At 44.2% G+C, this 25,063-nt stretch overlaps 3 protein-coding genes across 8 annotated transcripts; 1 reads left to right on the top strand and 2 right to left on the bottom strand.

Annotated features, from left to right (window-relative positions):
- Positions 1–135: 135 nt before the first annotated feature.
- rngo (DNA damage inducible 1 homolog rngo) lies at positions 136–3,921 on the bottom strand. Its single transcript, XM_064682284.1, has 4 exons — positions 3,253–3,921; positions 1,311–1,854; positions 962–1,247; positions 136–805 (listed from the first exon to the last, which is right to left on the bottom strand). Exons 1-4 carry the CDS (start codon positions 3,491–3,493, stop codon positions 398–400), a joined length of 1,479 nt encoding a protein of 492 aa, XP_064538354.1. The 5' UTR covers positions 3,494–3,921; the 3' UTR covers positions 136–397.
- A 315-nt stretch (positions 3,922–4,236) lies between these two features.
- Positions 4,237–6,389, top strand: CDC50 (cell cycle control protein 50A). Of its 3 annotated transcripts, XR_010436246.1 has the most exons (7): positions 4,245–4,425; positions 4,692–4,960; positions 5,041–5,233; positions 5,300–5,635; positions 5,705–5,870; positions 5,996–6,080; positions 6,202–6,389. XR_010436246.1 is itself a non-coding variant. In XM_064682285.1 (6 exons), exons 1-6 carry the CDS (start codon positions 4,365–4,367, stop codon positions 6,248–6,250), a joined length of 1,074 nt encoding a protein of 357 aa, XP_064538355.1. In that variant the 5' UTR covers positions 4,246–4,364; the 3' UTR covers positions 6,251–6,389. The 3 variants fall into 3 exon arrangements, 2 of the variants coding, with proteins under 2 accessions (XP_064538356.1, XP_064538355.1); XM_064682285.1 differs by lacking the exon at positions 5,996–6,080 and having other exon boundaries at positions 4,246–4,425; XM_064682286.1 differs by lacking the exons at positions 5,705–5,870; positions 5,996–6,080; positions 6,202–6,389 and having other exon boundaries at positions 4,237–4,425; positions 5,281–5,527.
- A 690-nt stretch (positions 6,390–7,079) lies between these two features.
- Positions 7,080–24,814, bottom strand: hang (hangover). 4 transcript variants are annotated; one of them, XM_064682283.1, is made up of 8 exons: positions 24,167–24,814; positions 17,003–17,372; positions 16,311–16,948; positions 15,920–16,066; positions 13,588–15,304; positions 12,040–13,070; positions 11,318–11,974; positions 7,080–11,028 (listed from the first exon to the last, which is right to left on the bottom strand). In XM_064682283.1, exons 1-8 carry the CDS (start codon positions 24,386–24,388, stop codon positions 8,755–8,757), a joined length of 7,056 nt encoding a protein of 2,351 aa, XP_064538353.1. In that variant the 5' UTR covers positions 24,389–24,814; the 3' UTR covers positions 7,080–8,754. The 4 variants fall into 4 exon arrangements, with proteins under 4 accessions (XP_064538353.1, XP_064538350.1, XP_064538349.1 ...); XM_064682282.1 differs by lacking the exon at positions 16,311–16,948 and having other exon boundaries at positions 8,921–9,084; positions 9,195–11,028; positions 17,064–17,372; positions 24,167–24,811; XM_064682280.1 differs by lacking the exon at positions 16,311–16,948 and having other exon boundaries at positions 13,600–15,304; positions 17,064–17,372; positions 24,167–24,812.
- Positions 24,815–25,063: the final 249 nt, after the last annotated feature.

Below are 25,063 nucleotides of genomic sequence, written 5' to 3'. Positions count from 1 at the left end.
TTTATTCGTTGTATTTGCAATCCGGTTGCATTCCCAGACAGATAAAAGTCGAAAGTCGAATTTTAGTGCTAGAAAAAGAGTAAGCATATGAGTTTTCTCAATCTCTCGATTAATTAGCTATTGTACAAAGACACGTTTAAGTTTATATATAAAAATGATTTTAGTCTGACAAAAATTGCTCTAAATTCAAATAGCAAAAATATGTTAAATTATATCGGAATCGTTATTGTGTTGATATTGCTTTTGAGTTCGTTGTGATTGTTGTTGTTGCTGTTGTTGCTGTTGTGGCTGATGCTGTTGCTGTTGTGGTGGTGGTGGTTCTAATATTGCAATTAGGTTATGATTGATCCCAGAGCAGTAGAGGAGGTGCAGTAGCTGGACGGCATGCAGCCAGCGTTCAGCTAAGTCCACCACCACCGGCGGCCGCATTCCGGCCGAGCAGCATTGAGCTGGCGACCGCCTTATTGCCATTGCAGAGCCTCAGCACGGTGAGCACATCGCCCCGCGGATAGCCCAGCTGCATCAAATCGTTGACATCCTGTTCCGTGAAACGATCCAACGGCTGTACCGAATTAATATTGCTTATATCGAAGCTGGCGGCAGCTGCTGCTGTGGCGCTGCTGGTGCTGGCTCCGCCACCTTCGCGCTTGCTCTGCTCGATTGCCTGGGCAATGGCCTGCTGTTCGTTATCCTCTGGATTGCCTGTGAGCCGGGCACAGGGTGGCAGCTCGCTTTCCGGTAAAAATGGTGTTGAGGTGCCTGTGGTGCCAATGATCAGCAAATTGCGCTGCAAGTCGATAAGGCACTGAAATCGACAAGAGCGAGACAGTTATATAGAGAGACAGCATTATTTTCCATCTTAAATGTGGTTTGTAATACAACATGAGGTTTTAACATGAAGAGCTAAAGCTTAACTAGGCACATTATAGTTTTACGATATCTTTTACTCAATATAACTCACCTGATGACGCTTGAGCATGTCCAGGCCCAATAGCATGTCCATGGGCTGTTGGCCCAACACTGTAAAACTGGACGTCAAATGGTCGTTCTCAATCTGAAGCTGGACCATGTGTATGCGGCCCAGTATGGGCTGTGTGCCGACGCCTTTGGCGACGCCGTTCCACCGAGTATCAATGAGACGATTGACATGGCAGCGTTCCGCGCAATCCTTGCTCATGATTGTCGTCTGTGCACCAGAGTCGACGAAGGCCTTGACCGGCACGCCGTTCACCTTGCAGTTGATGTAACTGTGATCGATAGAATCGAGATTTGTTTGGGATTACATTTGATATATCATAGGGTATACTCACAGCATGGTGACAGTGCCAAAGATTTCGGGATTGTATTCAATGGCCGCTGCCATGTTGTCCTGGATGTTCTTCTGCTTGATCTCCTCGGCAATGAGCCGCTGCGTCTCCTCGTCGAACGGATCCGCATTGAGCATCCGCATGCGCTGCTCGTTGCGACGCTTCCGCTCCGCAATATGCTCCCGCAGAACTCTCGCAAATGTCTCCGAATCGCCCGAGTCGAGTGCCTCGGCCAGACGCGTATTATATTGACGCAGCAGTGCCAGCGTTTCCGGACTATTCAGGAACATTTGACGCACTATCGCCGGATCATCATCAAAGTTCACATTGAACTCATCTGTCATGGGCACATCGGTGATTTGCTGCTGCTGCTGCTGCTGCTGCTCCAGATGCTGTTGCAGCTGCTGCTGCAACTGCTGCTGCATATTGACGGGCCCGGGCGTGCCGGCAGCGGCATTCTGTGCGGGCGGACTGCCGCCTGTTGTGCTCGTTCCGGGCACAGCAATGCTGCTAAAATCCAGATGACTTATCGATGGATTGTTGCCAGCTGAAAAATAGTTGGCAACATTTGAAATTGCAGCTCCTTTCACAAACATCAAATCGAATTTGAATAATTGCACTTTTACTAACTTAAGCCAAATCAAAATAGTAATTCTTCGCTTAGACTTAACAGAAATATCTGGAGGATTCGATTCTAATGCAATTTTTAGAGCTTTAAAACTGTATATGCCAAAGATCTTAAAATTAGTTATTTTAGGGAGAACCGGGAAAGGTATCCAAAAAATAAAATAAACTTTAATATGTCTATACAAAATATGAATCAACTCTAGCAGAAATATAAATATCGGAGCCATAAGAATTATAAGAATCAGTTGCAAATGAAAATGGCGATTAATATATGAGTATATCTATGTATGTGTAAATACAATATAATCTTCGACGATAAATGTTTTGTTTATATTATTTTCGAACAATTTTTCTTTGTTTTATATGAAAAATAAATATTTCAATTTTATTTACCACTGGAATCGAAACATTCCAAAATAAAAATAAAAAACCATGCTATATGGCGGAGTGGGAGGGAAAGGTAGAAACTACAGGAATGTATGAATTAGGCTAATCAATTTGACGTATATGCATTATCCACATATCTATTTGTATGTATATGTATGTGGCTGTTGTATGCGTAAATGCGCATCCAAATAACGCCTACACCTCGGTGCAGGCTAAAACATCAAAAAAAAAAAAAAAAAAAACAGCGACAGTAAATTCAAAATGAAAGCAAATTGCGCGCGCCCACGCGCAAAAAAAAAACTGAAGCATTCGGACAATGAACGACCCCATGTGTACAAAACATACACACATGCATATGTATGTACGCATGTTAGGCAAGGCCAAACGCGCATGGGGTCACACTGAAAAAGTCTGCAGCTGTGTGTGAATTGGATAGGCTATATGTGTGTGTATGCGTATCGATAATAGCATTGCAGGTGAATTATCAAAATCAGATCAACATTTACATGTGCGCATGCATGTCCGTGCATGCGTGTTTGTGTGCCAGTCTGTGTGTAACGCTGTATAAGTGTGTGCGAGGTTCAATTTACTGTGCTGTGCTGTTTGCATTTTTTTGTCTTTCAAATTTGGAATGTGCAAAAAAAGCTCAACAATACATTTTTAGTATAGCTTGAGCAATGTGTAAAGAAACACATATTTATTTTTAAATTAAAAACTTTTATTTTCCAAAAGCAGCGTACACACAGAAACACACACGCACAAATATACACACACGCACACATATACACACAGAAACACACACGCAGGCGTATCAATAATGCACTGCTGACCAGGAGCAGCGGCCTAGAACGCGTGCAATGACCTAGTTTAAACAGTTCAAACAACGCGCGCGCATCTTGTTGAGATTGGAATTGTGGAGTTAGTAACTCACCGGTACGATTGGGATTGCTCCTACGGCGCTCCAGCACAATGCAATCGCCGTCGCGCACACCGAACTGCTTAAGCGATTGCTTGTCATTGGTCAGCTCGCGGCCATTAAAAAGCACCATAATTTGGCTAACCTCAGTGCCAATTTCCATGGCACAGAGTGCCTTTAGGTTCTCCAGTTCTAAATCTTCGGCAACATCTAGAAAGAAAAGTTTATCATCGGTGGTGGTGACGGTGATTTTCATCGCGGTGGCGGCGTTCGTTTCTGTTGTTTATCAGATCACAATGGTTTTTTTTTTTTTGGTTTTTTGAACACAGTATTTAGTAGTGATCCCTGAGCAAAAGTTGTATGTTGCGTTTGCCGCATATGCGTATCAGTACAGCGCAAATTAATAAATGCGTTTGAATTTCGTTGTTGGCTTCACGTTCGTCGTCTTTTTATTTTTCCTTCTTGTTCTTGATTCGTTTTTTGTTGCCTATGCTTTGTTGTTTTGACACAACGAAAACGCCGCTGCCGCTAGGTATGGGTGGCATGTGCATATACACCAACGATTCCGATATATGAATGCATGCGATGTTATTTGCAGTGCTGGAAAGTACACTGGCTAGTCAGCTAATTGGTACATAATTGATTTTGGCCAAAAAAATTAATAGTAATAAATAAAATTTGCATTTACATTGAATTTAAACATATAAAAAATAAATAAAAAATTATTTTCCACAGCCAACTTTTTCAAACGAAAACGTGATATGCCGATGAATCGATATCAAGCCCAAATTGGGTATTTACACTTAGTAGTTCAGTTGGATATGTTTAAGGGCAGTTAAAAGTTTCTTTTAATGATTTCTTCACTTTGGTTGAAACATGTTTGCCATGTTAATAATTATTGCCCATTATAATTTATTAATATGCCAGTGCTAATATTTACACTAAATTGCATTGTTTTCTTTTTTGCTCATCGATATATGTTAATCGATAAGCATCTCTAAAACGCGAAATTTCTTGTATTATTTGTGTATTTGCGTGAGCGAATTTGCGACGACTGGTTAATTTTCAAGTTGGTTATCTGAAATTTTTGTCGCATTGGTGGTCGTCAGTACCGTGTATAAAGCGCCATGTCGACGCAAAATGTGGGAAATGAAGAAAACGCAGCCCCAAAGTCGAAACGACCTTCAGGTGAAAATTGAGTTGATTTTATATACAAGCACCCACACTCAAGTAACAAGTTGTTGACGGGACACCTTGGACACCCAACCTTACAAATGTGTTGTGCGTTTGTGTGTGTATTTGTGATAAGAGACCAAAGAGTGACTAATACTGAACCGAGTGCCAATTACAAGTGTGATCGATTTTTAAAGGCGAGCCTTTAACAACCCACCAAACGCACACAACACGCCCACCCACAAAACATGAATCACAGTCATTTTTAATTTTACCAACAGATTCAGCTTTTAAGCAACAACGCCTGCCCGCCTGGCAGCCCGTGCTGACCGCACGAACGGTTCTGCCCACCTTCTTTGTCATTGGTGTCCTATTCATTCCCATTGGCGTGGTGCTGCTGTACCTATCCAATTCATCCAATGAGCTCATCATTGACTACACTAGGTGCATGCAGGTCGACAGTAATAGGACCTGCGCCGATTATCTGGAGGACACAACGGGCGGCCAGTGCTTTTGCAAGATTAACTTTAATCTGACTGAAGACTTTATTGCAAGTATTCAATGAGAACCGATTCAACTTCGATTCAACTGCATAACGCATTCTAAATACTCTAACTCCTTACGCAACAGGGCGACGTTTACATGTACTATGGCCTAACCAATTACTATCAGAATCATCGACGATATGTGAAATCGCGAGACGATGAACAGCTGTTGGGTCGCTTGTCCTTAACGCCAAGTTCAGACTGCACCCCATTTGCCTATGCAGATAATGGGAAACCCATTGCGCCTTGCGGGGCCATTGCCAATTCCCTATTTAATGGTATCTTATGCTGCACCTTTCGCTGTTTGTTCACCTTATGTATTTAGTCGTGTCTTTTATTTCAAGATACACTGACACTGAGCCAAGGCAGCTCGAATATCAAATTACTAAATACGGGCATTGCATGGCCATCGGACAAGCGCGTCAAGTTCCGTAATCCCCCGGGCAACCTGTCAGAAGCTTTAAAGCCATATGAAAAGCCCATATTCTGGCAAAAAGAACTCGATGAATTGGATTTAACAAATGTCGCTAACAATGGTTTCCAGAACGAGGATTTAATCGTGTGGATGCGCACTGCTGCCTTGCCCAGTTTTCGCAAGCTATACCGTCGCTTGGATCAAACAAATAATAGCTTTACGAGAGGCCTTAAAGCCGGCGAATACACGTTGGACGTAGATTATAGTAAGTGTTGCATGAATCTCTATATATAGGATATATTATATGATATTAATCATGTAATTTATTTTGTAGAATATCCCGTGGTATCGTTTGATGGCACCAAGCGTATGATTCTATCGACAACATCAGTGCTGGGCGGTAAAAATCCATTCCTGGGCATTGCCTATATTGTTGTTGGTGGCATCTGTTTAATACTTGGACTAGCGCTTCTCTTCATTCATATGCGCTGCAGCCGCAGGTAAGTTAACGTTAAGGCTTCTCTTTCGTTTTGAATCCGACTCACAGCCACACACAAATCGCATTAACATTGTTAATTCACAACTACATATATTCTACACTTTCCATTTCCCGCCTTCATCATAGCATTGAGTTGATTTGAAGCTCATGCCTCTCAAGTCCCATCAAATAAAAAATTGTCAAAATGGCTGTCAAAGTTAACAAGCTGTCGGTGCGCGATAAGTATAACCATATTTCCGTCAGCTTATCAGTGCCAGTTACGATTGCAATCATTTTGAAAATATAAGTAATCTATTGTTTTTTACTTTGTCTCGCCTTTCTGGAATCTATAGCAGCAACATGGAGATGATAAACGTTAATCCGCATACGCAGTACTCCTAGAAGCAACGGATGCGGTTTGATAGTATTTTTGGCAAAAACTCCTCTCGCCCATGCACCATTATTTAGCTATAATATCTTGTTTAAGCATAATTATCTATGTATGTCTTTGTAACAGAATACACACAATTAGTTTCTTATAGTATTTATGACACTGTACGGCATCGTTGGCTGTGCTTCTTGTTACCATTTTGTAATCGTTTTTTTTTTGTTTTTGCACTTTTAATTATATGTAATGTTTGTTAATTATTCGTGTTGTAATGCATCTGATAACATACGCGACTACTATAATACTACTATTGCCCCATCCAAACAAAATTAGAAAAGTTTCCCAACATAATTGCATTGAAAATAATTAAACAATTAAACCTTAGACTATGAGTGCCTGTGCCGCAATTTGGCATTAACACATATGTATGTTTTGTATGTCAACCGTTTAAAGCAGACGCTATAGAAATATTTATAAATATGCATTGATATTTTATTAAAATTGTGCAAATACAAATTGATTTAAACAAAGAAATTCTTTTTATTCTTTCAATCGAATTGTCTGTTACGAGCAAGTCGAGCATGGGAAAAGCTTGCAGCAGTGTTGGATAATGATGGGAACAGACCGTGCATGGGTTCGTGCAAACCCTACCAACACAATAAGCACGATCTCAAGAGCCAAGCAAATACTTAACATTACAGTTATCTTTGCGACTAGCGACGAGTTAGAATGAACATCGATACATTTATGGATAGCGTGTCGCTGCCAAAGCTGTTATCGGAACTTGGCGCGCAGCAATTTTTTTTTTTTATGTTGGAACAGAAATTCAAAATGTTCAAGGTATTCAATTCGGCAAATGCAGATGCATTTGTTTCATTCACGATTCTTTTTATTTGTATCTGGTTTTAAACTAGCTTCCAATTACATACATAAACCTTAAATTAATTTTACAAGTAAAAGGTAAGTGTTTGCAATCGCAATAATTAATTAATTCGTAAGCGTAATTAACATATGCAGTATGCACTATTTTTTTTCTTTCTTCTTCTTTTTTTTTGTGTTTTGTTTATCTACGAGTGTGTATACACATACATACGAATATGATTTATTTGAATAATGAAGCATGAAACGAATTATTTGTGAAATGCATCATTAAATATAAATAGTTAATATACACATTACATACTAAATGTTTAAATGGGGCAAAGTGCTAATGCTGCGTGTATGGCAAAAATTAACTTTTAATTTAAAAAATTTGTCAGACTTGGATGGATATATCCGACCGATCTGTGCCGTTTTTCTTGTTCTTGATTTGTAAGCCTGCAAAACTAATTATTCATTTCTTTCTAAACTGGTTTTATGTTGAAAAAAATTAAACGAAATTATATTGATTAAGTGAATTCGTATCGAGTCTCAAGTACATTTGAAATAAATATTAAAAAATGATAATATTCCCAATGCGTGTCTGGTGTGCATGGGTGTGGGTGCTCGTAGGTGAGGGTGTTCGTGTGTGTATGTGTGTGTGTGTGTGTGTGAGAAATTAAATATGCTTACATGTGTGTGTAAGACTATTATGTTTTGTAACTTAAACTATGCGAGTCGAAAGAGTTAACGATTTACTGTCCCAACAGACGTTAAATTAATTTGTAAACTTGGAAATGCCTTGAGATAATTTCAAAATTGGAGCAACGCACTAAAATGTAATAAAATATATACACTTATAAAAAAAAAAAAAAAGAGAAAATATAAAACTGAAGAGCGGTTTTTTAAACCGAACGGCAGGCAAAGTGCAAAATCTAAAAACAGCAAATAAAAAAAAAAAAGCAATGAAATAAAATATAATAATATAAAATAAAAGTACGTTAACAACTAAAACGAATGTTAGCTTTTGTTTGCTTTTTTTTGTGTTGCTTTTTTTGCCTTCTACAGTTTGCGGTTGCTTTGGTGCGTCGTCATCGTCGTAATTTTTCGCTTGACAATTCTAATTTTTCATTAACCTCTTAAATATTTGTATTCATTCTATATACGTATGCACGTATATATACATATTTATATTTCTATATATATATATATATATCGCTTAACTAACTAAAACTCAAAACTGGAGACACTGCCGCGCCTGTCTGTTGTCTGTGATACCAACTAATTTAACATGTAAAAAAAAAAGTATATTATATATATATATATATGTATGTACGGATATATGTATTCATGTTATATCAAATATGTAAGCTTAATATGTCTGTTTGTGTGTATGTGTGTGTGTGTGTCTGTTTTTGCAGTTAATATGCGGTAGAAGTTTACCAACACTGCAATTAGCAGCAAGAAAAAAAATTGTGTTGCACACACACGCATACACATACAGTTCTCTATTTTTTATACATATGCGTGAGCGTGTGTACGTGTGTGTGTGTGTCGAGTGTGAGGATGTGTGGATGTGTGCGTGTGTTTGGCAATGGAATGCGTTGTGGATGTGTGCGGTGTGTGGTTTTGTTTTTGCTTTTGTACATTTTTTTCAAGCTCAGTTCAAGCTGGTTGCAGCGTCCGCTGCTGCTGTTGTTGCAGCTGCTTCAGCTGCAACTGTTTTTGTTGTTCTTGTTGTTGCAGCGCTGCCACTTTTGATTGCATCCAAGCCGGACTTTTTGGTTTTGGTTTTGTTGTTGCTGCTGCTGACGCCGCTGCCGCTGCTGCTGCTGTCGATGTTATTATTATTATTGTGGCTTCTGCTGCCGCTAGCGCTGGCGCTGCCGAGGCTGGCGCTTCTGCTGCCACCTCCGCTACCGCTGCCGCTGCCGCTGCCCGCCGAGGGCCCATTCAGAAAATGGCTTTTAATATGTGACTGCAGTAGCTCCTGAGAATCGAAACAAAGTTGACATAGATCACACGTATAGCTGGAATTAGACTGATCAGCGGCAGCGCCATGTGCCGCTGATTTAACTACTGTTTTTTTACGCCGCTCACCAATTGAATGCGATGTTGTTGTTGTTGTTGACTCGCTCTCAGATGATGATGTACCGCCATCGGCATCAGCAGCCACACCATCAGACGCGCCGATGCGACTGCCGCTGCCGCTGCCACTGCCACTGGCGACGCCAGGGCGACGACCAGCAGCAGCATTGCCAACATTCTCGTCGTCGTCGTCATCGTCATCGTCTTCGTCGTCGTCGTCGACGTCATCCTCGTCCATATCTTCCTCAACATCATCATCATCATCCTCAACAACAGCACCATCGACACCAACCACATCGTCATCATCCTCCCCATCATCTTCTTCAATAATATCATCAATGGTCATTGCTTCACCCACGCCCTCCTCCTCCTCCTCCTCATCCTCATCCTCCTCCACATCGTCATCCACATCCTCATCCCTGTCGACATCAGCCTCAGCGTCCTCATCCTCATCCTCTGAGCTGTGCACGACCAGCACCGCCTGCTGACCCTTTGGCTTTTGCCGATGCTGCTGCGTCGTCGGCGTCGGCGTCGGTTTCCCATTGCCGTTCAGCTTGGAGCTGTCTGTGCGCGTGTAGTCAAAGTTGAGGCGTCTCGGCTGCTGTTTGGTGGTATTGGAAGGCAGCGCCAGATGCTCATCCGTTGTGTTACCATCGTCATCATCATCAACGCCATCGGCCTCGTCGTCGTCCTCGTCATCATCCTCATCATCTTCTAGCTCCTCGACAATGCCATCATCCTCGATTACCTCCTCAATGAGATCATCGTCATCCTCATTTGCAACCACGCTGTTGTTGTTATTGTTGTTCTTGTTCTTGTTGCTATTGAGAGACTGTTGTTGTTGTTGTTGTTGCTGCAGCAGCTGCTGTTCCACAATATCTTCGTCATCGTCGTCATCGTCCACATCGCCCTCATCGTCGTCATCATCTTCGTCGTCGTCGTCATCATCATCGTCGTCATCATCATCGGCGCTTGTGCTATCCTCATCATCGTCGCCACTATCGCCACTATCATCATCCATATCACTATCATCCGCCTCCTCCTGCTGCTGCTCCTGCCCCGCCGTCTCCTCATCCACATGAACACTTTGCTGCCGCTTCGCCACTTTCATGTTCAGCTGCTCCTGCAGCTCATCCGATTGTTTATGTTTAAGCACTCTTACTGCTCCCGCTCTGATTATGCCCTTTGTGCCTCCAGTTGCTGCCGCCGCTGCCGCTGCTGTTGTTGCTGCAGATTTTGTTGTTGCATTCTTGCTGGGTGCAGTTGAGGCTGGCTTGGTGGCCAGCGCCACAGGCACAATGACATCCTCCTTGAGATGATTGTTAATGTGATTGATGAGCTTCTCCTTGCGCGACAAGTACTCGCCGCACAGATCGCAGCCCCATTGGAATGGACAGAAGGGACGCACCACCTTGGCATCGGCCAATTTGTGCTCGATCCACAGCTCCTTGGTATCGAACTGCAGATCGCCGCAACGGCGACAGGTTAAAGGCTCATCCACCTCAATCACTGGCGGCTCCGGCAGGTTGCTGACCTCGTGCTTGTGCAGCTCGTACATGTGGCGACGCAGGTTGTTGTTGCTAATGAATGTGGATGCGCAATATTCGCATTTCAGTTCACGTTTCCGTTTTAGCGATTTCCTCTGCTGCTGCTGCTGTTGTTGTTGTTGCTGCTGTTGTTGTTGCTGCTGTTGCTGTTGTTTCTGGTGCTGCTGATTGGGCATCAGGCCCACAGCATGCAGTTCGCGCAGATGCAGCATCGATGAGGAGCTCAGCGAATTGTTGTTGTTGTTGTTGTTGCTGCTGCTGTTGTTCAGCGTTGTCGCTTCGCCGTCGATGATGGGATTCTAAATATGATTTGTATAAATATAATAAAATTAGTGAAAACCAAATCAAAAGCTGCGCCACACGAAACGTTGGCGCTTTCTCATCAATTTAAATATTTGTTTCAAATGTGTTTGTTTTCATTTGTTTTTTGTCTATTTGTGTTTTTTTTGTTTTTGCGACTGGTGCGGAGGCAACAAACAACAAACGCAATTATTAATTATTAATTAGCACGCTCACGAATGGATCCGCACGGTTGGGGAGCCATTCACACAAGAGATTCACCTCGCTGCACAAGCCCAAAAAGCTCACCTGCTTGCTATCACCTCTGAAATGCCACTTGCGATGCACCTTGAGCGCTATCACCTGGGGGAACGTCTTGGCGCACAGATCGCACGCGTATTCCCCGTTCTCGTTCTGGCGCTCCACCTGAAATTGGCCAGCGTCCGCTGGTCCATCATCGAACATGGCCGCCAATGGATTATCCACATACAGATCCTGTTCATGTTTCTGTATATGCTTGCTGAACATCTCCTGATCGGTGAACCGGGCACCGCAAATGGTGCATGCCACCTCCGGTATGCGTATCTTCAATGTGCTGCTATTGGCATTGCTCGATGCTGCTGCTGCAGCTGCTGCTGTTGCAGCATTGCCGCCGTTGCTGCTGCTGCTGCCGACGCAGACACCGTCGTCCAGCACCATCAGCTGATCATCATCCTCCTCCTCGTCATCGTCGCCCGTTTTGTGCTTAAATATGCCGCGCTGCTGATGCAGTTGCAGCTGCTGTTGCTGCTGCTGTTGCTGCTGCTGCTGCTGCGAATCTTGCTGATGGGCGCCGGTGGCAGTGATGGGCTTCCGATTGCAGGTGGGCGTGTGATTCTCCAGCATTTGGCGGTCAAAGAACATCTTGCGGCACAGCGTGCACTCAGCGGGATCCGGCACCTGCGGGTGCTTCTTATAGCGATGCACCTGTATAAAAAAATATTGAATATAATTAATATTTAGATATATTTGGGCATTTTGGGTTCACTCACCCAAAGGCTTTTGCGGCCACTGTAGACATTGCCGCAGTCCTTGCACGAGTAATCGTTCGAGTCGAACTCGTCGTGCGAGTTGATGTGTATGGCCAGCTTCTTGTTGGTATTGAAATTGGATGGACAGTACTTGCACTGGTACCAGTAGAGCGGCAGGGCGGGCACAGCCGTGCCGGAGGTCTCGGCGAGATCGGCAGCCGACGCTTTTGACTTGGCCGCATCACTGGCGCCCAGCTGGGACTTGTGCACGCTGCGCTTGTGCTGATGCAGCTCCAGCTCAGAGCTGTAGACAATGGAGCAGATATCACACTCGAACTGCTTCACAATCATCTCGTCCTTAATGGCTCGTCCGTGCACCTTGAAGAGATGCACCTTGAGGCCCTTTTCGTAGGCAAACTCCGCATTGCACAGCTTGCACTTGATGAACTGCACGTTCTGCACCTGATGGTCGGTCAGCATGTGGTAGCGGTACGATTTCTTTGAGCTAAATCTGCGCTGGCAGATGCGACAGCGCATGCGCCGAAAGCGACGATCGGCTGCCTGATCCAGGCTACGTCGGAATACCGCCTGCTCCTGTGGCGTTTGATGTGCCATCGCCGGCGGCAAACTGCCCGACGCGGAGGCAGCAGCAGCGGCGGCGGCTGCTGTTGTACTTGTTGTTGTAGTTGCACTCGCAGCTGCGGCAGCTGCAGCTGTGCTTGTGGCGGGCGTTGCTGCTGTTGCCGCCGCCGCTGACACCGCAATGGACGCAGTGGACGATGCGACAGCCGTTTCCAGCGGCGGCGTTGCGGTAATTGTCAGTGACTTTGGCGTCATGCGATTGGCCGCCGCCAGCGCTGCACTCGTCGTCGTGGAGGCGGTATAATGCGAGCGCATGTGATTGGATAGGCCAATGTTGTTGCTGAACACCGCATTGCAGATGAGGCATTCCTTTTGCTGATTGGCGATGCTCATGTTGATGCTGCTGTTGTTGCTGCTGTCATCAAGGCGCATCTTTTTGGCAACGCTGCCGCTTTCCTCGTCCTCATCATCTGTTCAAAAGAGAGAAGGCGGTAGAGAACGTAATATATTAGAACTTGAGTATTCACGCTTGCCTAAAGACCTTTATAATGCAGTCAATACCTAAATAATATGATTAAATATGCTTTCACTTACATATTCCTCAGTATTTTCTTTAAGTTAACAGAACTACTGCTAGCAGAATGTCAACATGCTGTAAACTTGAGTTCATGAAAATCGCATAGAAAGGCGACTTTTAAAAAAAATTAAAGAAACTAGTTTTGCATAACATATGTAAGAGCACAAAATCAACAAATTAAATCGAATACATATCAAATGGACCCTGAATATCTGATTGACTGAATCATATAGCAGCCATAAAAATATTAAGCGTAGGCTAATCAGAATTCATTTAACTTTCTTTTCTAATACGTTATTCTATTATTTAGATATCGACTGTATGAAAAGCATGTTTGGGGGTGACTAGGACACTGGCACAGGACTTCACACTTGGGTGATGGATTTGATGGGGGCCAAACAAAAAATTACCGAGTGTCCCACCATTTGTTATTGACATCAGATCCTTCATCACATAATCATAGCGTCCGGTATAGACATTGGGCGTGCTGCCATCCGCCAATTTAACAGCATCGGCATTAACAATATATTCAAAGCCTCCGGAATGCCGATTCTTGTCCACGCCATGCACATTAATCATGTGCTCGCGCAGATATGAGATTCGCGGATAGCCAAGGCCGCAGCGTACACATTTGTACGTTTCGGGCAGTTTATTTGGATGCTTTGACTCCATGTGGCGCAGCACGTTGTTGTAGTTGTTGTACTGCTGGCCACAAATGGGGCACACCTGCGGCATGCGGGAAAAATACTGCGATTTGGGGGCATCGCGATTGCCAGATGTGGAGCCGCCACTGGTCGCCGCAGCTGCAGTTCCCGATGCAGCTGGCTTTGGTGTTGAGGTGAGCGGCGTTTCCACTGCATTGTTGTTGTTGTGGCTGCTGCTGCGCGACTCATCATTGGATGACTGACTGACACCAATGCCAAGAGCGCCCAGCAGGCTGCGCTTGCCCGGCGAATGATCCATGCCGCTGTTCGCGGTGGACGCATTGTCGCTGCTGACGCCGCCCAAATGATCCTGATAGACATGGTCGAGGAAGCGCTGATGCGTCTCCAGCTTGGCATCGCAGGTCATGCAGCGTAGCCGCACAATGCAGTCCATGTTGTTGTAGTGACGGCGACGATCTACGGGATCGGCAAAGTCCAATCCACAGAAGCTGCACTGTATCGAATTGTTATCCTTGCGCTGCACATCCGCATGCTTGTCGTACACATGGGTGCGGAACTCGTGCTTGGTGCGAAAGCCCTTTGGGCAGAGCTTGCACTCATACAGTTTGTTTACCAGCAGCTCCTTGGCGCGCAGCTTCTCTGGCCGTTCCATTGATGTTTCGAGTGCTGTTGCCCCTGCAGCAGCAGCAGCAGCAGCACCTTGAACACCACTCATATCGGTTGAGACAGCCACTCCGGATGCGGTGGCATGAGAGAAGTTTGGCTGCTTGACGCGGAGAGCGTTGAGAACGCGATACAAATTGATGCAGTTGCGCTTCTTCAGATGCGATATGAAGAGCGCCTTGGAGTCGTTCATCTTGAGGCAGTTGAAGCATAAATTGCGCGGCAGCAGCGGATACTTTTTGCGTACGTGCGCCATAAAGTTCTTGTATGTGTTAAAGTATTTGTTGCAGCAGCGGCAGGTCATTGTCTGGTACTGTTCCAGAAACTCGTTGTTCTCTTGAATGAAGTCAACCTTGTCGCGTGTGAGCAGCGGCTGATACTGTTCCGGATTGTCGTAGTCAAAGCCGCCGTTCTCGCACTTGATGAACGTGTTCATGACCACCTGGCGATACTTTTGCGCTGATATGTTGCCACCGGCGGCAGCCTTAGTTGCCTCCGCGGTGGCCGCTGCCGCGGCTGCTGCACGCTGTATCTCCAGCGCGGCTGCCAATGCCGGCGTCGGTTTTGTGATGGGCGTATTATTTGGCGAGTCTGTCGACAATTGGAACAGATTCGGATGGAGATTGCGCTCGTGGCGTCGCGCATTCGCCCGCGTCGAGAACTGCAGACTGCAGGCACGGCAGCTGGCCACCTTGGAGTCGCCAGCGGCGGCCACATTTGCAACCGCGCTGGCGGGCAGCGATGCCGCCGCCACAACCGCCGTCACGCCATGCTGCGCCGTGTAATCATAGTCGGAGGTCTGTTATGCAAAGAGAGATGGGAAAATGCAGATTATCCAACTGACATACATATCTACATACATATATATTTATTTGCATGAATAATTTCTTGTATTGGGTCCAATTTTAAATTAACATCCAATTGAAGCACTTGTCTTCTCAATTCTATTTACATTTCTAAATTGTTACATATTTGCTCAATTATTTTGAATTTTCATTTATTTCTCCTTTTCACAGTCGAAAGCTAAAGTATAAAAAGAACTCATTTAAAAAATCAGCTGGCAACCCAAAAGGCGAGACCCTTAAAGTTTTGAAAAATCTCGATAACTCTTAGTCTTGATTCTTGATTTTAATCGATATTCATCGATTGCCGATTCTTCATTTCGATTGCAATCTGTTCATGTATTAAATAGCTGTTACTGAATTGTAAATAATTAAAAATTTACTAATTTTACATTTACATTTACATTTTTGATTGATTCGATTTTGCGATTGTTACTTCTTTTCTTCAATTAAAATATTTGTTGGGCATGTTTTTGCCGCATTCTTTTTGGTCTGCTATAGATTTAGTATGTTTAAGTTCAGAGCTCAACAGAAGTTGATAGGTCGTAGTCGGATGGTGCTTTGTTGCTTACCATTAGTGGCACATCGCCCTCATGCTCGGAGCGCTCTAGGAACATTGTTGGATCCATCATATCATCGGATTCGTCTATGCACTTCATTTGGAAGTCATCATCCGTGTCGTCAATGGGCTCATCCTTGATGGGCATGGCAGGCAGCGGCTGTAAACGAAACATTCGATAAGTTCAACGTGCAATATTGGGGCATTTGTTTTTTCTTTTATATATTCTATTCAATTTGAACAACAGAAAATATGCACCGGCTGATGCATCTGGTGAGTAGGGGTTGGTTGGGTGGCATAATGGTGTATGTGACTTGTGGACGCTTGCGAATGCACGATACAATTACATTATAGGAATAGCGCCTGAAAAAGCGCAGCTGCTGGGCAGCGCTCTGCAGCGTAACCGGCATGAGCAATGGTGTCGTGACTGCGGCTGCGGCTGCGGCAGTGGCAGTAGCAGAGGCAGAGGCGTTGCTGGTCATTGCTGCAACTGGAGCCAGCGGCAGCGGCAGCGGCGGCGGCGGTGGCGGTGGCGGCAACACGCTGCCATGTTTCTGACTCTGATTCGCGTTCGGATTCTGACACTGACTCTGGCTGAAATCAAGCGGCAGCGACAACGGCAATGGCAACGGCGCCAAATCAGCACCAGCAGCAGCAACAATAGTTGACAACATTGGCGGCAACGGCGGCGGCAACAACGGTGGAAGCGGTGGCACTGATATATCCAATGGTAAACACAATTTAGGCTTGAACTTAGCCAAACGCTGAGCAGACGTTGCCGCCTGTTGCTGGCGTCGTGGTTGACGTATTCGACTCAGTCGATGCTGATGATGTTGTTGTTGCTGATGTTGTTGTTGCTGATGTTGTTGTTGCTGGTGGTAATGTTGCTGCCTGCCACGTTGCTGCTGCTGTTGATATTTGCGCTGTTGTTGCTGTTGCTGCTGCTGAGTTGACGCCGTTGACAATGTTGCTGAGGGCACCTGCAATAAAAGGGACTGCAGTGTTTGCTGTGACTCCGCCGCCGCGCTCGTTGTTCTTGCAGCATTCTGTTGCTGCTGCTGCTGTTGTTGTTGTTGTTGCTGCTGTTGTTGTAGCTGTTGTTGCTGTTGTAGCTGTTGTAGCTGTTGTAGCTGTTGTAGCTGTTGCTTTGGACTCACATAGACTGTTAACGATTTGCGTTTCTTCAGCGAAGGTATGCCATCCAATATGTTGGCGGACGCCTTTTCAGCTGCAACTGTCGCTGAATCGATGTTTGTTTCGTGCTGCTGTTCAATGGAGCTGCCATTCTCCGTTTTGTTCAAATCCAAATATCCTAAAAGTGTCTGCTGCTTGCTTTTATCGGTGTCCAGCCATTGCCGCTGCTTGGACTGTGAGCTGAGGCAGCGATTCTTAAAGCTCTGCCAAGAGTTCAAATAGCTGATGCAGGCATGGCAAATATGCAGCGATAGACGATCCAACGGCGTGATCTGAAAGACATATATATATAATATAAATTGCAAGAGTCTATATCAACAGCATGTACAAGAGTTGTATATTATACGGATAGAGCGAACATTTTTCTTTCTTTCATTACAATGTATTTTATTACATTCATGCATATTTACATATACACATTTTTAAATTTGGAAGAGAATAACTGAATGTGATTTCATTTGCTTCGACAAATCCATTAAACGGACACCTTCCATAGCAGAACAGCAAAATTGGACTGTGTCCGCTTAAAAATACTTTCAGTGTACACATATCTTTAGTTATTGACACAATTAAACTAAAAGTGAGTATTTAAATTTTGGGTATTTTTCAATACGTTTATCGATCAATCAATGGAAACCAATAATTTAATATATTCACAGTCAGTGTGTCCACATGTAGATTCAGGAATCTCAAAAAGACAGGCTTTTATTATTAATTTAAATATGAATTAACGTCAATTTCTTATATTTTTTTACATCTAATCAATGAGGCGTGGGTTAGCTGAATGCCGCAGTCAAGGTTTTTTAAAAAGTGAGCTTGATAGTGCAGACCTGCATCCAATATTAATGATATCAATTAATTAAGATATTCATATCCTTGTCTCAATAAAGGTCAATTTCATTTTATCAAATTAATATTTTAGCTACGGCTTCTTCTGTCATTTTTAGTGTCTAATGTTAGAAGCCTAATTATTTATCCGATGTCAGTGTGACCACATGTAAGTTTTGATTTCTCATATGGATTTAATACAAAATATGCTGTTACAGAAGATAACAGTTAAATATGTATGAATGTATTTGTCGTAAATTATGTTTAGCTTCTTGTTCTATCTAAATTATTTGCGCTGTTGATAAAAGTCAATTTGTGCAACGACCGTGTTGTTTAAGCTTGTTGTTCTTTATGTACTTAACGATGCATTCGATGCATTGGGGATGCATTTAGAAGTCATCGGCATTGGCAGCCCCGCATCCGAAACTAAATGTGCCCACACCTTTGTCCTGTCCACCCAGCGACGGTATGGGGTTTCTTCGTTTATAGCAAAAGCATTCCAGGCGATTGTTGAGGCAGCGGGAAACCTATGCCGCTAACTAGTCTATTAATGTCAATGACCTGCTTATAATTATATGCAAAACTGAGTATTGCAGCAAACCACACTTACACTCATACATGCATACACACACAACATTGCAATTCATATACTTGTCCCATGTCCTTTCGCCTGACAGCGCTTCGTGTCTCCATGTATGGGTACCTACATACATATGTATAACCATGTAAATACCGTTGTGTGCATGTACTTGATTATGTATTTGCCAATGTGCAAGTTGACGGATGCATATTAGGTATATAAACATAGAATTGTTGTTGCACTTCTGGCTATATCTGTGGCTTTGTGTTTATGCATAATTTGCTTTTAATTGTCTGTGGCATGGGACTATTTGGGATTTTCAATTAAAAGTGTGTAGGGACATAAGACACATGCATATATGTACATACAAATGTATGTACATGCAGCACATATGTATGTACATATACTTACACGCATGTGCACATACATGTATGTATTAAAACGACTTCTTAAGAATGAAAGCCCTTGTGTGAGTATGCATCTCACAGCCCAATACAAAAATCTATAGGTATTTCGATTTGCACTTGCATTGACCTTTAGATAAAGAAACCTCTTAAGCTACATATGTATGTGAAAACACACAAATTCCTAATTTGCAAACAATTTAAATTTCTGTAAGCCTTAGAATTTCTTAAATAATATTGTTATATTAAATGAGTTCTATAAACAAGTCTTTGGCTATTTTCTAAAAGTCCATATACAAATGTGTTTAAAACAATAAACGACAAGAACAATTCTGAAATATAAGCATTTTATGTTGAAGGCGTTCTATATACTCGTTTTTATTTTATTCCAGTTTCTGAACAATTCTCTAATTAATCATTGCAAAAATATCGTAATTTACACCATCCACAAACGTTCGTCAAAATTAGTATCGATATCAAGTGTCCAATATGCCAGCCAGTGTTATTGTCAAATTTGAATAAATAAAGTACGAAAGCAAAAACCAAAACAGAAGCGCAAATAATCGTAGGTTGTTGCTGTTCTTGAGCCGGCATATGCATTTGACAGCTTGCAATATTCAAAAGCATTTGCGTTATGTGTGTGTGCGCATTACGTACATACATACACATAATATACACACAAATTTATCTATTTTTGCAGCTTCATTTATGTTTTTGTAATACGCAAAAACAAACGGCACTCCTATGACGCGCATCTCAAACCCCCAAGCTAGTATTTTCGTGTGTGGGTGTGATTGAGTGTACATATATGCATGTACATGCATATGCATCTATGTACATGCATACACATATATGTACGCTTATATAAATGTATTATATACGCACTTGAGTCCTGCGATGCCCGTCCTGCCTATCTCCCCGCCCCACTTTGGCTTTGAAGGGTTTCGATAATATGTTGTTCATTCACCTTATTCCCCATACTCAGCCAGTCAAGGGACCCGCACAGCAACATCGTGTTGGGCACATCTCTTTCTCAAGTGTGACCGAAGGAGGAACACCACCGAAAGCCTTTGGCGTAGGGGGCCAGCAAAGAGGGTGGTTGACTTTAATAGGCATTATTAGTATTGTTGCTGATGTTGTTGTTTGGGATAAATGTGCATTTGAATTAAATACAAACAATTTATGTTGCTTTTGTCTCTGCTGACCACTGTTAAAAGAAAGTGGCGGCAAAGTTTCGTTATTGTCAAATTACATAACTCATCTAGTATTTAATGTATTTGTTGTTAGTATTAAATCGCAGCATGGAACAGATGTTCGGCCAATTGCCAATTGTTTGAAAGCAAAATAAGGCATTCTGCAATGCACAAATTCTCAGTTTTTATTCCGTGAAACAGAAAACCTACATTTTTACCCAAACATAGTATATTTAAGAGCTTATACTTTAAGCAAAGCGAATAATCAAAAGTGTATGTAAGCAGCAGAAGGAATTTTGTTTCGATAAAATTGCAAGCATTTTGCGGTGAAAAAGGCACAAATTGTTTGGGCCGTTGTCAGGCAGGCGTTTTAGAAAGTTGAAGTTGAAAAGGAAATCTTTCATCCATCAATACAAACAAGATGCAGAAGCAGCTGCCACAGTTGCCAGCTGCTGCATTTTGTTGGCCACCAGGTGCAACAATCATCATCAGCGCTGCTTCGCCATGAGGGCACGAAGCAGAGAAGATGCTGGCCAGAATTAAAGCGTCGCTCGGGAACAGCCCGTCCTGGCGTTGCAACGCCGCATGATCTCGGAGCTGAACAAGTTTTTGGGTTCTGCTTGTTATCGTTTTTATTTTCCTTCATTGCCGTATTTGCCTTTGTGTCCTTATTCGTCGTCGTCAGCTGTGTGTATGTGTGTCCTCCTCTCCAGCAAAAGTAACCCTAAGCATTAGCAAGCCGTGTGCTGCTGATCTTTACCGGTTGTTGTTGCCGTATTGAATTACACAGAAGCAGAACAACAACAACGACGACGATTGCCAACGTCAGTCAAGTGCATTTGTTACTAACAAATGCATCGATAAATTATTTAGTTATCGATTGTATGACAAACATTTACAATATGGTTGTTGGAACGGATAAATGCAAAGCCAAAGGGCAAAATATGACGCGTTCTTTTATTGAAGTTTATTTAATCAGTGTCATCTCTATCTCAATCTCTCCCTCTCTCTCTCTCCCACTCTCACCCATTCCCGCCAGCCTCCGCCCTCCCTCCCTCCTACCTCCCACCAACAACCAAGCGCTTCTGATCAGAGAAAGTTTGGCTTTTTCACCTGAACTTAACTTGGGCACTGCGGCTGATGATGATGATGATGATGTGTATCCGAAATTCGATGCGGAACGCAGGCAACTGGCAACAACTGCAACTTCCATGCCCAGGTTAATCTGCTTGAACAGAGCGGCCAACAACAAAAAATATACAAAACCAACTCGTATATACGTTTGTATCTGCCCTGCCCTCTGCTGTTCTACTCTGTGCCTTGTGCGTATGTGTGTGTGCATGTGGTCCGCCTCCAGATAACAAGCGAACCGCACAGCGATGACGCCAACCAAATGGTCGCTTGTGTGGAAATGCTCGTATATACGTCTGTGTGTGTGTGTGTGTGTGTATTGGTTGAGCTGCTGCTGCTGCTGCTGGTTGCTGGTGTATTCACCATGAAATCGAGCCAAAGCGAAACCAAAGAGCAACCCAGTGCCAGCACCAAGCACCAAGCACACGCAGCAGCAACGTGCCGACGACGACGACGACGACGACGCCGACGTAGATGATGATGTCGTTGCCGGGGGCGCAGTCCAGAGAGTCGTTGCGTCGCGCCGAGCTGTGCTGTGCTGAGTTTCGAACTCGAGCAGCAGGCAACCATTTTGTGTTGAACGAAAAGTGGATGACGAGGGCGACTCTGGGTTTGCCTGCCTGCCTGCCTGCCTAACTGACTGACTGACTGAATGCCTGCCTGCCGGCCTGCTTGCTTGCCCGTCGTCTGGCTGCCTGCTGGCTCAGCTGTGCCTGCCAAATGAAAGAATCAATAACCGAGCCGAGAGCACCAGGCAACAAAGCGTAGCTAGCGAAGCCCACAAATCCAAAAGGCAGTTTCATTTGCTGTCTTTCTTTTCATTTTTCTCCTCTTCATTTTTATTTATTTCGTCTTTTTTTTTTTCGTTTTGCGTATTCGCTTTTGTGCGGCTGCCGCTTTGCCCCAGAGGTGCCTGCACCGGATATCATGGGCCCAGCGAGGAGTCACAAATGGAAGCCAGTGAAGGACACGGCAAGAGCGCGCGCGCAATCATGAGAGAGCTCATAGAGAGAGAGAGAGGCATCATCATGGCCAGGGGGTCGGGCAAGCTGAGAGCAAACGGAAATAGACTGGACGCTGGGCTTGGTCAGATGCTGATATTAATCGAGACTTGGAGTTGATTCTGGGCCTAGGCCTGGGCCTGGGCTTGGGCTTGGTTTTGCGACTGCGACTGGAACTGGACTGGGCAGCAGCTCTGCCATGCGAAGCCGCCAGAATCGCCAGCGTTCATGTACAATGGCGGCGAATTCCATGGAAGCGAGGCGAGCACAAAAATTATACGTAATTGCTCTGGCGCTGGGCAGGCACAGCAGCAGCAGCAGCCACAACCGAGATGAAACGAACCAAGCGCGACCCAAGCTCCACACACACATACACACACACACACACACATGCACGCACGAACGTCTCTCGCCTTCTGGCACGCTCTCAATCTCGTCGATGGTGACGGCCTCGAAAATTTTGTTGCCGTTGAATGGCCGTTCGGGCGCCGCTGCCGCTCATTGCTCTCTACGTTTTGTGCTGTTTTTCGTGTCGTGCTTAGTGATGTGCACAAGAAGACATTGTTGTTATAACACGAGATAAGATTATGGGAATAGCAAAATATACTATATTTTCCTATAATTATTTATTATTGCATTAATTGCAATTAGCAAATAATCGATTGCAAGTGCATCTCAAGCAAACGGCATACTAATTAAACTTTCGATAAGTTTGCTTTTTTCGTTTCAAGTTTGCACGCACGCACTTGACTCATCTCTAGTTTCTGTGAATAGCGGCAAACGGTGGCATGGGAAGAAGCAGCAGCAGTAGCACCAGCAACAAAAATGTGTAAATAATAAACAATGAGCATAGTTTGTTGTTATTATTAATTGTGGGCTTTTGCCGTTTCTTGCCGGCCAATTCTAACCTCAATCCGCTGCCTGCACGGGAATAGGAATGGCAATCGAATCCCAGGCACGCCAGCTGCCCATGGTTTCTGCTCACTTTCATGCCAACGTAGCACACGAAATGCCGATGATGACGATGACGACAACGACGTTAACGTCGGCAATCGAGCAGCGAGCGACAAACCAGCCAAGCAAGCAAGCAATCGGCGGCGGCAGCAGCAGCAGCAGCCAGCGAGCCACAGGCATCGCCAGCGACAACCACAACGACAAAGTTACACCAATACCAATAAACGGCGATGGCCGTCGCGTCGTCGTCGGGCATCGTGACTTGGCACTTCAAGCAAAGCCAGAGGCAGACGGCACCGAGCCGGAGCACACGGCATGGACAAGCACAAACGAATGCTCGATTCCGTTTCCATTTCCAATGATGATGATGTTGCTCACGGGCAAGTGCCACTGAGGCAGGGTCAGGGAAAAGTCGGAGCAGGGGGGGGATTGTATTGGGTAGAAGAGAATGCTGCAGCTGGCAACGAGCGAAACAACGTTTGGCTCGGTCTCGGTATCGGTATCGGTCTCGTCGTCGTCGTCAGCGCCAGCGCTTGCACAATCAAATGGGGCCAGCAGCAGCTCGCTTCTGATGAGGCATATTTTACTTTTGGTTTCGTATTTAACCTCACTTTCTGATATATATATATTTTTTTTTTTTGGTCAGCCAAGCAAAGCTAGGTAGAGTTGTCGACGTTAGAGGTGTTATCGATTACACGCACAGACAGGAAGCGCCTCGCTCAGCAAGAGCAGGAGTGGATGACCCATCATCATCAGCAGCAGCAGCAGCGATGTCGGGTGTGGCTGCTGCCAGCCATCTGTCCCGGCTCCGGGCTGCACAAGGGAATGGGAGCTAGCAGTGTGTATAACGGTTTCGGTTTGAGGAGCCAGGTGGCAGCAGACGGCAGCAGCAGGTCGATGTCGTTGCGGATGAGTGTATTACGTATATGCCGCTGGCAACGCTATGCGCCGTCTGGTGACATTTGGTTTACTCACCTTGATATTTACGCAGTTGTGTATTTTAGTGGCCAGTGGCTCCTTATCGGCCGCATAACTGTTAATGATCGAAATGCATTCGCTGGCGGGCGCTATGCATAGGCGACAGCAGCTTTGTCGCGTACGCTCCTCCATTGCTATCGCTGTATCGCCAGCAGCACCACTCGTTCCTGTTCCTGATCCTGGTGCTGTTGTGGTTGTAGTAGCGACAGCGTCGCACATTTTTCGATTAAAATGTATACTTTATTGCTGCTGTTCTTTCTTTTTTGCTTTGTGTATTTTGCACGTTTTCACTTTTATTTTGAATGGGGGCGCAACGCGTGAGCGTCGCTGCCGATTCCTCTCACTTTTTTCTATTTCTTTTTTTTTTTTTTTTCTTTTGCAAAATGGTTTTTGTCGCCTCGGCTGCGCGATTGCGGACACTTTTCGTCGTGTCGTCACATTTCACATCTGCTGATGCCTGGGCACGGGCATTGGGTATCGGTATCGGTTAGTCAAAACGACTCCGTCGTGGTCGTGTCCGTTTGCGTTTAGTATGCAAAACAAAATTACACAGAAAAAAAAAATGAAATTAACGCAACGAGCCGAACGACTTCCAATGTGCACCTCGGATAACTACACGTCCGAACCTTGCGACGAAACAACAACAAATGATAATTGTCCAGAGCAATCGATGACACTAACGTTACTATCGATGACTAGTGTTAACTCCATGTTAATGACAACAGTGTCTGTTAACTAACAGCGATAGAAAAGTTCGATTGTATAAATCGAGTGCCTTTCTTTTATTTTGCTTTCGGCGAGTCTTTTTTTTTGCGAAACTATAATTCCACATATAAAGTATTAGAATATTAACGCTCAGTTGTGGCACCGATTCTCAATAATTTATTCGATACG

Source organism: Drosophila montana, unplaced genomic scaffold, assembly GCF_035044405.1.
Source record: "Drosophila montana isolate Dmon_TW-CO22-7 unplaced genomic scaffold, ASM3504440v1 contig_2481_1, whole genome shotgun sequence".
Taxonomy (NCBI): domain Eukaryota; kingdom Metazoa; phylum Arthropoda; class Insecta; order Diptera; family Drosophilidae; genus Drosophila; species Drosophila montana.
The sequence above is the reverse complement of the archived record's forward strand: the minus strand, read 5'-3'. Positions and strand labels throughout refer to the sequence as shown.